Genomic DNA, 14,215 nt, shown 5'->3' with positions numbered 1-14,215 from the left:
AGCAGAAGATTTGAAATGTTCATTGAGTTATTTTGTGTTACCGTAACTGAGAGAGAATCCTCTTTCCATGTTTTGGGTATTTCCTAGATTATAAGTTTTACTGGAGAGCAGAGCACGTCTCATAACTCAGAATCTGGAAAGGCCAGCTATTTGCCTTTCTAGATTCTCTGGCATCTCTGTGTGGGTCAGTAACCCTCACTCTGCTAATGAGACTCATCCTGGATTTTGATGTGAGAGCCATGATATGAATTAGGGAATGTTGAGATTCCTTCTAAGACGGTAGTATTTGGGCAGCAACATTCAGATTCTTGGAAATTTTGCGAGCTACACAGCTCCCTCTTGGTGAATTAATTCTGGCTTAAAAACAGTCCAAATTTGTTACCATGGTTTACAAGTTAGAGCCATTGCGAGTAATCCATAAAAGGTGATTAAGGCAAGCTTAAAATAATGATCCACATAATACCGACTAGATCCGGCCAGTAGGACCAGGGTGGGTTTAAAGGTATTTTTGAGTATGTGAAGTTTACTTTTTTCTTTTCATGTGATCGAAAATGTGACATCTGTTAGAATTGGAAAAATGCATTTGAACTTGTTAATTGGAAATGCAATTAGCTATCATTTGAAATGGTGTATCTACCAAGAGAATTAGCCCTCAATTCATCATTATGGGCTATATTATTTCCTAGCAGCTGAAATGAAAAAACCACACTCTCATATTATTTTTGGAGTATATTAACTAGAAACTGGCTCTACTTTCTCAGGAATATTTCTCTAAGACTTATTTCAGTATTCTGAGTAATTGTACACTTAAATACCTTTTAAAATCAGTGATTCAGTAACCAGCATAGCACACTCTAAATATCATGTGAAATGGAATTGTAGTCTAGTAGATTTGTCAAAGACATCCCCTAGTTCATTTTTGATTGGAGAAAACATTCTCATAAGTGGCTATTAACACCATTAATGATGACATTCAGGAAAATGTCCCCTTTTTGGACTCGACTCCTTTCTCCTGTCTTCCCAAAATTTTAGTGGAAAGCAAGAGAGACATCTAAAATGAATACCATTGTGCTTTTTACAGGGACTTTAGAAGCTCCAATTTCCTCTCAAAACAGGTGGCTTTCATTATGCATCATTAAGAAACTGATTATTTCCGGGAATTTCAGTATATGGTTATTATCCTTTTTACTATTTGACCTTCCATAATTCTAAGCCTCTATAAATAATGTACCACTTAAATGCCACAATGGATTTTACGACGAATTAATTAGTAATATCACAGAACAAAGTACGATGTTTAATTTTACCATAATATAAATATCCTAATTTGGTATAATAAAGGGTTATTTCCTAATAGTAAATATCTCAGAAGACTTGTAAGAGAATACTATTAATATTTTTAAATATAGACCATATTAAAATTTAATGGGCTGGCTCATACTGTAAATTGCAAACCTTTTATCTGTCTTTGAAGAAAAATCTCAATTTTATGGAGCATTGTACTACATATCACAGTTAATTTCAATTAGCAGTTACAGTGAAAGCAGAAATTCTAGATGTCATCGGCAAAGAATTCAGAAGTCGAAGCTATACCTGACTTTCAAATACTGTTTCATTAAGTCACTTATCAAATTCATTATTTAACCACTTCCAACTCATGGTGGTTGTTGTGGCCTTTTCTCACTTCTGTTTTCTCACCCAATCATTTGTAACAGTCTGAATTCAATCAGGAGAGAGAAAACAGTATTTTGAATGGGAAAGTTAGGTGTTTTTTTTTTTTTTTAAGTTATTTATTTATTTATTTTTTTAAGAATTGTTACTTATAACAGGGATTGGAGTCATAGGGGATTAGCTAGAAGTAGAGATTACTCTGAATAATACAGGAATACCAGGTATAGCATTACTTAATGTAATATGTAAGAACAACTACCCCTAGATTTGAGATAGAGAGTCCAAGGAAGCAACCTCAGTCTCAGATGCCTCTGGACCGAGATCCAGATCTCCTTATAGAAGACATAGTCACCGCCCACCAAATGACCGAAAAGTTGCTACAGTGTCACGCTGGAATGGTTTGCTGGTAATTCACCCTGTGTGGTTCTAAATGTGTCATCGAAGGCACTCCACTACAGAAATCGTCAGGGGGTGCTGCTGGCCATTTGTTTGCTGGAGAACATGCAGGAGCCAGAAATCAGGAGAGCTTCATGGGTCCCAAGAGCCTTTGAGGAAACAAATCAGCAGCAGGAAGCAAAATCCCCTTTCTCATTGAGTGTCTCTCTTTCATCTTCTGCTGACAAAGCTTAAAATTGAGTTCATTGATAAAAGAAAAATATTTAAAGAGCCCAGATCCGGTTTTATAGAGTAAGATAAATGGGTGAATTTAAATCTGAGAGGCAATAAATGTATAACCAGCACAGCATTGTACTGAAAGGATATCATTCATTTAAATTTGTAGTTACCACGATGACCCTCAGCTTGGGGAGTCACATATTATAGAGGAATACTTGAAAATGAACTGGCATGTCTCCCAGCATGCTTATTGCTTTATTCCAGTGCTACCACAAAAAGAAAAACAAAGTGAAATGTGATCTCAGTGGCTTTAAGTTTTTGCAAGTGCAGATTGCAGGAATGAAAGTAAACTTATCATTTCAGTTGCATTGACTACATTGTAAATGGTTGTTAGAGTAGTGCTATATTTAAACTGACTGATAGAAGTCATTTTTTAATATAGTCGCCCAGGAGAAAGAAATTTCTTAGTCAAGGAGAGACTCAGAAGTATGTTTTTTTGTTTTTTTTTGTTTGTCTTGTTTTGTTTTTTTGACATATCCTGATTGGCCATATTATCTTGTTTGGCTAATAAACCTGATTCACAGTCAAGTCTGTCATAATTTCCATAGTTTTAAATAAAGATGAGGGCAAAATAGATTCGAGGACATAAGTCATGTACAATAGAAATTTTCATAAGAGTCATGTGTTCAAGGAGAGGACCTCTTCAGCATAAAATTGTCATCTGATTTATTAGCGTTTATTATTCTCCATTAGGTCTAAGTTGTGTGTGTGTGTAAAGCATTTAAGTTTAATTAAAGTATAGACTTAGAGTGAGTGTAAATTAATTATATGTAAAAAAATCAATGCAGTTAGACAATGTTTCTTTTTCTTCTGACAGCTGCAAAATGGTAAAGTCTCCGAAACTAACAGAAGATTCTTGAATTTTACCTGAATCAATCAAATAAATTTAAGGAAAATAGTTTTTCATGGATTTATTTTAATTCTCATTTAACCTTTTAATTATAATCTCAAACATTCTGGCCATTATCAAATATGTGAGTAATAAGGTTAAAAATTTATGCTCTTGGGGTGCCTGGGTGGCTCAGTTGGTTAAGTGTCTGACTTCAATCCAGGTCATGATCTTGTGAGTTCGAACTCCGTGTTGGGCTCTGTGCTGACAGCTCAGAGCCTGGAACCTTCAGATTTTGTGTCTCCCCCTATCTCTGCCTCTGTCCCGCTCATGTTCGCTGACTCTCTCTCTCTCTCTCTCTCTCAAAAATAAAATAAACATCAAAAAATATATTTAAAAAATTATGCTATTATATAAATAACAATCCAGGAAAAACAACTATCTTTTATAGATCAAGATAGTATAGCATTGAATGAAAATATAAAGATCAAATAATTGAAAGTACAGTTCCATCTGTGGCAAATAATTTTTCTTTTAAGGTAAATTTTTGTGTTAGTAGAGGAGAAATAAAATGTATAACCTCTGGACACATGGTAAACATGTAAGTTACATCCAGGAAATCCCTTTGTCTACAAGTTATTTATGAAATAATGTGAAAAAGGAAAATTGACATGTTAACTTTAATATTGCTGTGTTGTTTTCCATTTTAAAAAAGACTAAGGGCATAAGGATTGTATCTCTCATTTTAACATTGCTCGTAACATTTAAGAGTGGACAGTGTGAAAGGTGTTTTGCGACTTTTCAAAATATCTTTTAGATGATAGCTAATATTTTGATTTAATTTTTCTATTTTTAATTTAATTTCTCTCCTTTAGCTTCTCCATGGGTTGATAACAGTAGAACTCCAAACAAGATTGATCTTTATGATGTACGCAGAAGACCATGGTAAGGATTTTTTAGGTAGTCATGGAAAGATGACCTAGACAAAAGAAGGTTACACTTGTTGCATGTGAAAAAGTTGAATCTTTCAATTTTAAAATGAATAAATATTGTCTAATTGTTTTACAGAGCTCTGGTGTATTTTTTTTTTCTCTTCTAATAAGTAAATACAGTGAAAGCTCAATGAAGATGAGTTCAAATGAGCAACAATAATGAAAAGTGTTTAAATGATTTCAAATGGACTAGTTTTAAGTTTTACATTCAATGTCGTCTCTAAATCTCTTTTAGCTGGTGGGGATTTTCTATTGAAAAACACTCAGCTTACTTGGAGTAGAGCTCTAACGAAGTGTCTAGATAGAGTAGAAGGTAGATTGCCTCTGGCAGTGAACTAATGAGAACTGGTCCCAAGGTAAAAGCTGCCCCTAGTTATGGTCACACACCTCAGGTTTCATTTTCACAAAAGGAAGCCTTTTTTGTTCCTCACTAAAGCAACTCATTCTCCTAACGTGTATCTCAAAAAATACCCAATAACTCATAATTGCATTCCCTGGGAAACAACTATTAAACTTGTGCATTTTATTTCTGTTTTTTAAAAGTGTTATTTAATGTGTGGACATATCTTTTTTTGTGAGTTCACATTTTATACAATATATTGCATCATAATCTACTCTTTCATATCAATACCTATAAGTGCTTACACATAAGAGACATGCTTAACATTGTTAAAAATCCTCTATTATTGGTTATTTAGATTATTGCTAACTTCTTTCTAGCATTTAAACAAATTCCAAGATGCACAATGGTTGATTCAAAGAAATTCATTTAAGACTTTAAAAATGTCCTGTTAAACATCCCAGTAGCAATTTACATGAAAGCCCACCATTTGTAATAGTACCAGATATTATCATTAATCCATATAATATTCCTGTTAATATTTCTCCAGGTGTGGTGGCTGTGGATCTATGGGTTGTTGAAGGGAAGCCGAGACTATGACATCACATAGAGTGGGTTCAGGAACCTGTTGTTTTGTGGGGAGACGTAGAAGCAAGGTGCCAACCTGAAAAGGCAGACAATATCCTGTTTTCTCATCTTCCCATGAGAAGCATGCCAGGACTATTTAAAATGCTAGACATGAATTAGAGTTGCCTTTCTTTGGAATATCCTGGCAGACCTGCTCCCTTTACCTTCTTGCAGAGAAACAGACTGGAGTACATGTTATAAACTGTTTCATGAACACACAGGTTTGAATGTTGGATGTTCTCTGAAAATGAATTGGCAGGTTTTTCAGCAGGCTTCTGAGAAGTTACATTTAGTCATGGGCATAGAGAGGCCTTAGAGGTAACTAAAAAGTTGAGTTCAGGTTCAGCTGTTCCTATTTGGTAAGTCAGGTCCCCTTCTCCCTCCTCATCATTCTGGGGCCAGACAGCATAATCTTTGGACATCATCTGCCTGCAGTTAAGTTAATTCCTCTGCAGTCACTGAACTCTTTGAATAGATCTTTCCTAGACTTGCTTTAATACGCAGACCTTGTGAATTTGTAGGGCTCAGGTTCATTGTGAGAATCAGCATTTGGAACTAGGTCTCCAGGTGATTCTTAGACACTGTAAAATTTGAGAACCACCACTTGAAATTCTTGGTAATGGTATTATATGTTGCTCTGTCTTGAATTACTTTGTATTTATTTTCTGTTGATAGTTGCTTCTTTTGTATTCCTAGAACACTTAGCTATTTCTGTGTTTATTTTTTGCATTGAAAATAAGATGTAACCTTATTCCTTAGAGTGAGTTTTCAAACTCATGGCCAACAAAATGGAATTTAGGAGGCATAGATACATAGATGTTTTTCACATCCAAGAGTTTATTTCTTTTGTTTCTGATATTAGAATACATCACTTTATCTTTTGTTCTGTCTGTAAAACATACTTTAAATATTATGCTTCTGACATCTCTATTATGTTAAATATAGCTTTTATAAAGTCGACATTGTAGAATTGTGAACGGAAGCACATTGTCTACTCAGATAGAATGGAAGTAGGGCCTTGCTTGGAAACCAGCACAACTAAGAAATCAGTAAATATTAAATCAAAGCATATTAATATTTAATATTTTTCAAGAGAAGAAAATATTCCTATGGTATTTGTTTCAGGTACATCCAAGGAGCTGCGTCACCTAAAGACATGCTTATTCTGGTTGATGTGTAAGTAGTGAAACATTTTATATTTATATACTGAAAATATAGGGAGGATCTGTAGATAACAGTAGCATGTTGGTACTGAGAAATGGGTTGGGTCAAAAAAATGATGAAGAACAATTAGGATGACTTTTATATCCAGACAAAGAAGCCACATTAAGACAGTAACAAAATAAATATTCTCCTATTGAAAATAGGGAGCATCTATATTGGAATTGAAAATTATGGCATAGTCCTCAAGCCTGAGCTTTTTGAAAAATTATTCATTTGCTTCCAATTTTTTGTGTTGTATCTTAAAAAGTTTTAAAGTATGTGGTTGCTAAAACTTAGCAGTTCCTGCTACACACATACACACACACACACACACACACACACACACACACACACACAATAGAACCATTTAGTTGACACTTAGTCATTAATAATTCAAATAACTTGTAGGGATTTGGACACAAAATAGATAAATATTAAATGTATTAAGCACCAATACTGTGACTTTTTCAAGGGGAATGCTTATATACAGGAAAGAATTCCAGGAGTGTTTATATTGATCATTTTATTTATTTTTTTCACTGCTTCAAGTTAAGGGCTTTGTGTGTGTAATCTTCTAATAAGGTTTAAGATAAAATTGTGGAACGTTGAAAATTTTTATTGTTTTTAAGTTTATTTATTTTGAAGTGGAGCGGGGGGAGCAGAGAAAGCCGGAGAGAGAGAACCCCAAGAGAATCCACACTGACAGCATGGAGCCTGTCACAGGGCTTGAACCCATGAACTGTGAAATTGTGGACTGAGCGGAAACCAAGAGTTGGATGCTTAACCAACTGAGCCACTTAGGTGCCCCAAATATTTAGTTTTTAAGGGCAATGCCAAGAAATTAAAAACATGAGGTATAAAATGCTTTTTTTCCTTGAGTAAAAGTTGTATCTTCTTATGTTCTTTGCCACACTGGAAAAAAAAAAGAATCCAAGGTTTTGTAGGCATCTAAATGCATATTACAAGCTAGTATCAACATTTTAAAACCATTTTAAAAAATGATCTGAAGTAAACAAGTTAAAACCCTATCACCTATCCTGAGAAAGAGAAGGTAAAATGAATTTAGTAAATGTAACTAACATGTCAATTCTCATTTCATTTCTTATGATATATTTAAATCAGAACTTATTTTAATTAAATTATTATGCAGTTTATATCATATGCTAATCCTGATATTCTTCCTAAGTATAAATCTAAATGCTAATTAAATATATTTTAATCTTATTGGATATTTGATAATCTTCAGAAATAATTTTTCATATTAAAATCTTTAGAACCTACATGCATATCCCAAAATTAAAAATACATATGAAGTTGAAATACCATTTTTAAGGACTATTTCAACAGACAGGTATGGAAGGTCTCCTGTATATAATGTGATAATATAGAGACAAATATGATGAAGGTGTCTCTCAAAGATACTTCAAGTGTATTAGTGAGACTAAACCCTATTCCCAAGTAACTAAAATAATTGTAGAAAGTAATAGATACAAAGTCTGACACAGCACTAGAAGTCCATAGGAAAGAACACTTTGATTTAAAGTGTCAGGGAAGACTTCATTGTGGAGATAAAATTAGAATGTTCAGAGCTAAGATTTCATAAGGTAGGCATCGGAGAGGAGAGGAAAGAGAATGGAATTTCTAGTAAAACAATTGACATGAGCAAAGTGGCCTAGGTGAGAACATCTGGGGGAACTCTTTTGAGCAGATGGAAGAAAGAGAGAAAGATTGTGAAAGTTTTTGAATGCAGGGCTACATGACTGTTGAGTAGTTACTAGTTAACTATGAGCTATTAACAGTATTAGGTAGAGGTATATTGCCAGAATTGCATGGGGAGAAGAGACTAAGCTGAATAGAGTGGCTGTTATCCAAGCTCAGGGGCTTCTGGTAAGAAACACTTGAGGCTGAGTGGAGAGAAGATGGAGAGGAAGCCACTTCCATGGCAACTGTGAAGTGGAATGAAAAAGGAGGGTTGAGAGAGAGGAGGAAATTGGATGACTGAAATGCAGCCTGGTTGGTACCAAGAACATTAATAGGAAAAAAGTATGTCTGGGTGTAATTTGCCTTTTTGAACATAGAATCTGTAGTTGTTTAATAAACAGCCGGAGGTCTAAAAGTGGGGAAAACCAGGGCTCTAGACATGTAGAGGTAAGAGTTAGTTGCCTAGAGATGAGTCTTACAATTAGATGAGATCACCTAGAATCATAGAATGTGTACTGACAAGAAAAATAAAGATGAAACCCCTTCTAACTTGGATAACAGAGCTGGTAGTATGTTTTTCCTGAATAAGTAAATGTTCTATGAGTATCTCTTGTTTCCTAAAATTGTCCCTGGACGTACAATTTTTAGCATTGTAGTTAGAAACATATATGTTCTGATGCTGACGGGAAAGAAAGACAAAATTTTTTAATAATTTATTTCTACTCTATCAAAAAGGTGACTTTCATTAGTACGAATTTTTAAAGGCAAAATAATTTAAATATTATATAGGTGACCTAGAGTTAGTGCAAAAGTCTCCTTTCCTCGGGATGTCTGGTATTGCTTCAATATGTGGTCATTAACACGCACACACCCATTTCTTTGTAGGAGTGGAAGTGTTAGTGGGTTGACACTTAAATTGATCCGCACATCTGTCTCCGAAATGTTGGAAACCCTCTCAGATGACGATTTCGTGAATGTAGCTTCAGTAAGTATAAGATGACTGCATTTTTGCTGAACTAATTCTGCAATTTCTATCTTCCCCTGGTTTTAAATACTTCATAGTGTTTTATCATTGATAGGCTGAGATATTTCTGATCTATATTTTAGCACCATCTTATGAGCTGTCCTATCTTGTTACTAATTCTCCTGTATTTTCATGCCAAAGTCAAATGTCTAAAGCTTTCCCCATGAGTGAAGTAACTGAAGTAATATGAAGAAAAAAACACTACAGTCATTCTCGTTCACTCACAGGAGCTGAAACAGGTGACATGAAATGAACCCCTGTATCCACTGATATCAATGTAACTCTAATAAGTAGTAACTTGATAGTATAATTACATAGCAATTTTCTATCCATTTTAATACTCATTTTTCACACTGGACACATCCATAATGTATTATGCTTTTTTTTAATTGAAGTAAAATTAAGATACAATGTTATATTAGTTTCAAGTATACAACGTATTGATTCAACAGTTCTATACATTACTCAGTGCTCATCATGATAAGTATAATCACCATCTGTCACAATGTTATTCCAATATTGTTGCCTATATTCTCTATACTCTACTTTCAATCTCTGTGAACTATTTATTTTATAATTGGAAGTTTGTACCTTTCAATCCACTTTATTTTACCCATTGCCCCCAACCACCTCCCTTTTGGCAAGTCATGTTTGTTCTTTGTATTTAAGAGTCTGGTTTTTGTCTGCTTGTTCATTTGTTTTGTTTTTTAGATTCTACATATAAGTGAAATCATACAGTATTTGTTCTTTCCCATTTGACATTTCTTTTAGTATGATACCTTCTAGGTCGTCACAAATGTCAAGACTTCATTATTTCTTTTATGACTGAGTCATATTCCATTGTGTGTGTGTTAACTCATGTTTTCTTTATACATTTATCTTTTGGGTTATATTCATGTCTTGGCTATTTTAATACTGCAGTAAACATAGGGGTGCATGTATCTTTTTGAATTGTGTTTTGTTTCCTTTGGGTTACCTAGTAGTAGAATTACTGGATCATATAGTATTTCTATTTTTATTTATTTTTTTTTTTTTGAGGAATGTCCATGTTGTTTTCCACAGTGGCTGCATCAATTCATATTCCTACCAATAGTGCATGAAGGTTTCTTTTTCTCCCCATCCTAACCACCCCTTGGAATTTCTTGTCTTTTTGATGCTAGCCATTTTGACAGGTCTAAGGCAATATCTTTTTGTGGGTTTGATATGCATTCCCTGATGATTAGTAGTGTTGAGCAACTTTTCATGTGTCTATTGGCCATTTCTATGTCTTTGGAAAAATATATTCAGGTCCTCTCCCCATTATTTAATTGGGTTATTTAGTATTTTGTGGGTTTTTTTTGGGGGGGGGGGAAGTTTTGAGTTGCACAAGTTCTGTATTTTGGATATTAACCCCTTATTGGATATGTCATTTGCAAATATATTCTCCCATTCAATAGGTTGTTTTTTTCGTTGTGTTGATGGTTTCCTTTGTTGTGCAAAAGCTTTGCACTTTAATGTAGTTCTAATAGTTTATTTTTGCTTTCCTTTGCCTGAGGAGATCTATCTAGAAAAATCTTGCTAAAGCCAATATCAAAGAGATTACTGCCTATATTTTTTTCTAGGAGTTGTGTTATTTCAGATCTCACTTTAAGGTTTTTAATCCATTTTGAGTTTCTTTTTGTGTATGGTTAAGAAAGTGGTCCAGTTTCATTCTTTTGCTCACAGCTGTCCAGTTTTTCCAGCACCATTTGTTGAAGACTCTTTTTCCCATTGTATATTCTTGCCTCTATTGTCGTTGATTAATTGCCCATATAAGTGTGGGGTTATTTTTGGGTTCTCTGTTTTGTTCCTTTGATCTGTGTGTCTGTTTTTGTGACAGTACCATACTGTTGTGATTATTGCAACGTTTAGTCCATCTTGAAATCTTGGATTGTGGCATTCCTAGCTTTCTTGCTCAAGATTGCTCTGGCTCAAGTTCTTGCTCAAGATTGCTCTGGCTATTTGGGGTCTTTTGTGGTTCCATACAAATTTTAGTGTTATTTTGTTCCAGTTAGGTGGAAAATGTCACTGGTAATATGTTATATAATAATGTATTAACAATTATGTGTGTTACATTTTCAAAGTATTATTTATTAACATGAGAACCAATGTGCTTTTTAAAAGTGTCACTTCCCAAGAACTATATTAGAGCTTCCTACTCATAGCTAGAGAGTGCTGAACTCTGAGGCAAATAAAATAGGACAAAATGAGTGTTACCATGTCACATTTTAATTAATAGAATTTAGGCAAGAAATTTCATGACTGTTTACTGGTGGATAGAATTTTACATTTGAAGTGGGTATATTCATAGAGACAGAACTGAGGGATTTGTGGTCAGATCATTTTGTATTGAACATAGAAGAACAGATCTGTCTCTGAAACTCCTTGGGAGGGAGAAGTTAAAGCAGCTCCTTTGACTGGACGGGCATCCCTGGGGGGCGGGGGGGGGGTGCGAGGAAGTAGTCAGGGAAGCAGGTATAATCCCCTTGTTAACTAGAGCTCCAGGTAATTGGAGATATTTCATAGATTATATATTCCCCATAGGCAAGAACTCTGAAAACCTCTTTTTGAGACTTCTTTTCATCTGGGCCACATGTGTGTCTCCGGTGCAGTAAGGTACAACCTGGTCTTTTAGTTGCCCAGGGCTGCCATAACTGAATACCACACCCTGGGGAGCTCACATGTATTTTCTCATGATTCTGTAGGCTGGAACTCCAAGATCAAGGTGCTGGCAGGGTCAGTGTCTCCTGATGCGTCCTTCCTTGGCTGCCAGATGGCTGCTGTATTGCTGTTTATATAGATGGTCATCCCTGTAGATGTAGCCCCGGGTGTGTCCTCTTATTATTACATGGACAGCAGTCATAGTAGATTATGTCCTCATCCTAAGTCCCCTGCTTCCACACAGCCCACACTCCAGTGGGGAGAAACAAAGGGACGTGGTGGATTTCGGACAACGGCAAGTTCCCTGAAAGTGGGTGATGGGACACCAAGCAGAGCGGGTGCTGCTTCTGTTGGGGCAGAAAGAACTGGGCTCTGCGAGGAGGCAAGCTTTGGGCTGAGGCCCGAGGAGGAGGCTGTCTGAAACACTCTAAGGGAAGACCATTCTGGCCGGAGGGAACAGCCAGTGCAGAGGGCCTGAAGAGGGGAGCCCGGCTGTGCATCTGAGGGGCAGAAAGGAGCTGGTGGGATTGGAGCACGTGAGCCTGGGAGAGGCTGGAAGGTGAGGTGGGGGAGATAGGCCTGGACCCCCAGTGCCTGGAAGGGCCACAGAACAAGTTTGTATCCTAGCACAAGCAAGGTGGATGCTACAGCTTTTGAAGGGTTTTCTTGACTCTAGTTATGACTGGTGTACAGCCAGTTATTAGTGGAGTCTTTGTTGCCACACGGCTGGTGAGTGACTTAATTCTGCAATCCCATTCTGCGGATCTGCTTCCTAAGACCACTGCTAGTATCAGTTTAGATTGGGTTTCCCCACAAAGAGTCCCTGAGACAAGGATTCAAGGACAAATGGTTTATTTTAGAAAATGACTCTAGGAAATGCTTAGAGAAATGTGAAAAGCCAGAGAGAGAGAGAGAGAGAGAGAGAGAGAGAGAGAGAGAACTAACAAATGATGGATTTTCAAATACATTACCACTCTGAGTGATACAGTTTAATCCTCCATACAATTCTGAGAATTGGCACAGATTACATGAATCAGAGTTACCCTTCTATGGGGAAAATGTGCTGGAGTATTTATAGTTAACAATTGCTCACGAGGAACGTTAATACCCTGATGTTCCCAGGCCAACATGTACGCACGCAGAGATTGTAGAAATCTCAGCCAGTTAAATTTGGGTTGGCACGCATGGAAATACGGATGGGACACCAACAGCATCTGCCTTAGCTAGAAACTAAACAATGCTATTATTAAATATGCTTTAAAAGGATTTCTGATTAAACAGAAGAAATGGCTTTGAATGAATTTTTTTGGTGTTCACCATTTAGCTAGCAAGTAATGATTCTTTTTAAAAATTATTTTAATGTTTATTTAGAGACAGAGCATGAGCAGGGGAGGGGCAGAGAGAGGGAGACACAGAATCTGAAGCAGGCTCCAAGCTGTCAACACAGAGCCCGATGCAGGTCTCAAACCCATGAACTGTGAGATCATGACCTGAGCCTAAGTCGGAGGCTTAACCGACTGAGCTACCCAGGCAGCCCTGAATTTTTCTTAATAAAATCACTTAGATGGGATTGACATTGGGATTCTTAATGCCTGACAAGTCTTAAAGATCATTGCTTTTCTTAATAATATTATGGCTCTTAAACATGTATTGCTTTAAAGAACATTGTTAACTACTTAAAAAACATAATTGTAAGATATTTCCCTGTGGTTTCTGTGAGCCTGGTCAGCAGACTTTATTGGTTCATTGACAGTTCTTGGTAAATCCTTACTTGTGCATCCTCACTTAATGTACCTTGAATTGTGTAAGCTAAATGCCTGTTGGCAAATGGAATATGTTGCTTGTGGAAAGAACCGGGAGTGTGTTTGATCTGGAAATAATGTATCTCAATATGTCAAGTTAAAAATTATGAAAATACTCAGTTACATATTCACAAATAGGGAAGAGGAAGGACATTGGGAAATGCTCAACCTGTGCAAATTGTGAGGCAAATAATGCAGGAAGATATTTGAAAGATGAAACCATCATGATTTCCCCCTCTACTTCCAGGGAAAATTATTACTGGTCTCAGCTGCTGTATATTGGCTTGTTTAGTGTAGATTAGTTAGTTAAATTTACTTTCCTTGTTTATGGCCCTCATTTGCCATAGAGATATTTTTGTCAACTGTGAATTTTTTTTACTAACTATATACTTTTGCTTAATTTTATTATTTCAGAAAAATCATGAGTACATTTTCATGATTGAAAAGTCACTCAATGTTTTTAAGTGAGCTTATTATTCCCACCATAGATGTGCCCTTCAGAAAATCAGTATGAACAAGATCTAAGGTAGATATGTGTTCATTGTTGATCTTATTTATGTATTAACCTTCAAGTAATCACAAGTCATCAGGTGGTTTTTTAAACACTGCTTATGTGGCAGGAACTGTTCTATGTGTTTTCCAAGATAACTCATTCAGTCTTCACAACTGCCT

General features: G+C 35.9%; 1 protein-coding gene across 9 annotated transcripts in view; it reads left to right on the top strand.

Annotated features, from left to right (window-relative positions):
• Window positions 1-14,215, top strand: part of CACNA2D1 (calcium voltage-gated channel auxiliary subunit alpha2delta 1) — a 499,516-nt gene that overhangs the window by 368,655 nt on the left and 116,646 nt on the right. For all 9 annotated transcript variants that reach the window (XM_060632338.3, XM_078442515.2, XM_060632340.3 and 6 more), the window contains 3 exons: window positions 4,051-4,120; window positions 6,260-6,310; window positions 8,924-9,023. In XM_060632338.3, coding sequence (XP_060488321.1) covers window positions 4,051-4,120; window positions 6,260-6,310; window positions 8,924-9,023 — 221 coding nt within the window. The remainder of the gene's footprint in view (window positions 1-4,050; window positions 4,121-6,259; window positions 6,311-8,923; window positions 9,024-14,215) is intronic.

The sequence above is a fragment of the Panthera onca genome, chromosome A2 (genome assembly GCF_046562875.1).
Source record: "Panthera onca isolate mPanOnc1 chromosome A2, mPanOnc1 haplotype 2, whole genome shotgun sequence".
In the NCBI taxonomy this organism is placed as follows: domain Eukaryota; kingdom Metazoa; phylum Chordata; class Mammalia; order Carnivora; family Felidae; genus Panthera; species Panthera onca.
The sequence above is the reverse complement of the archived record's forward strand: the minus strand, read 5'-3'. Positions and strand labels throughout refer to the sequence as shown.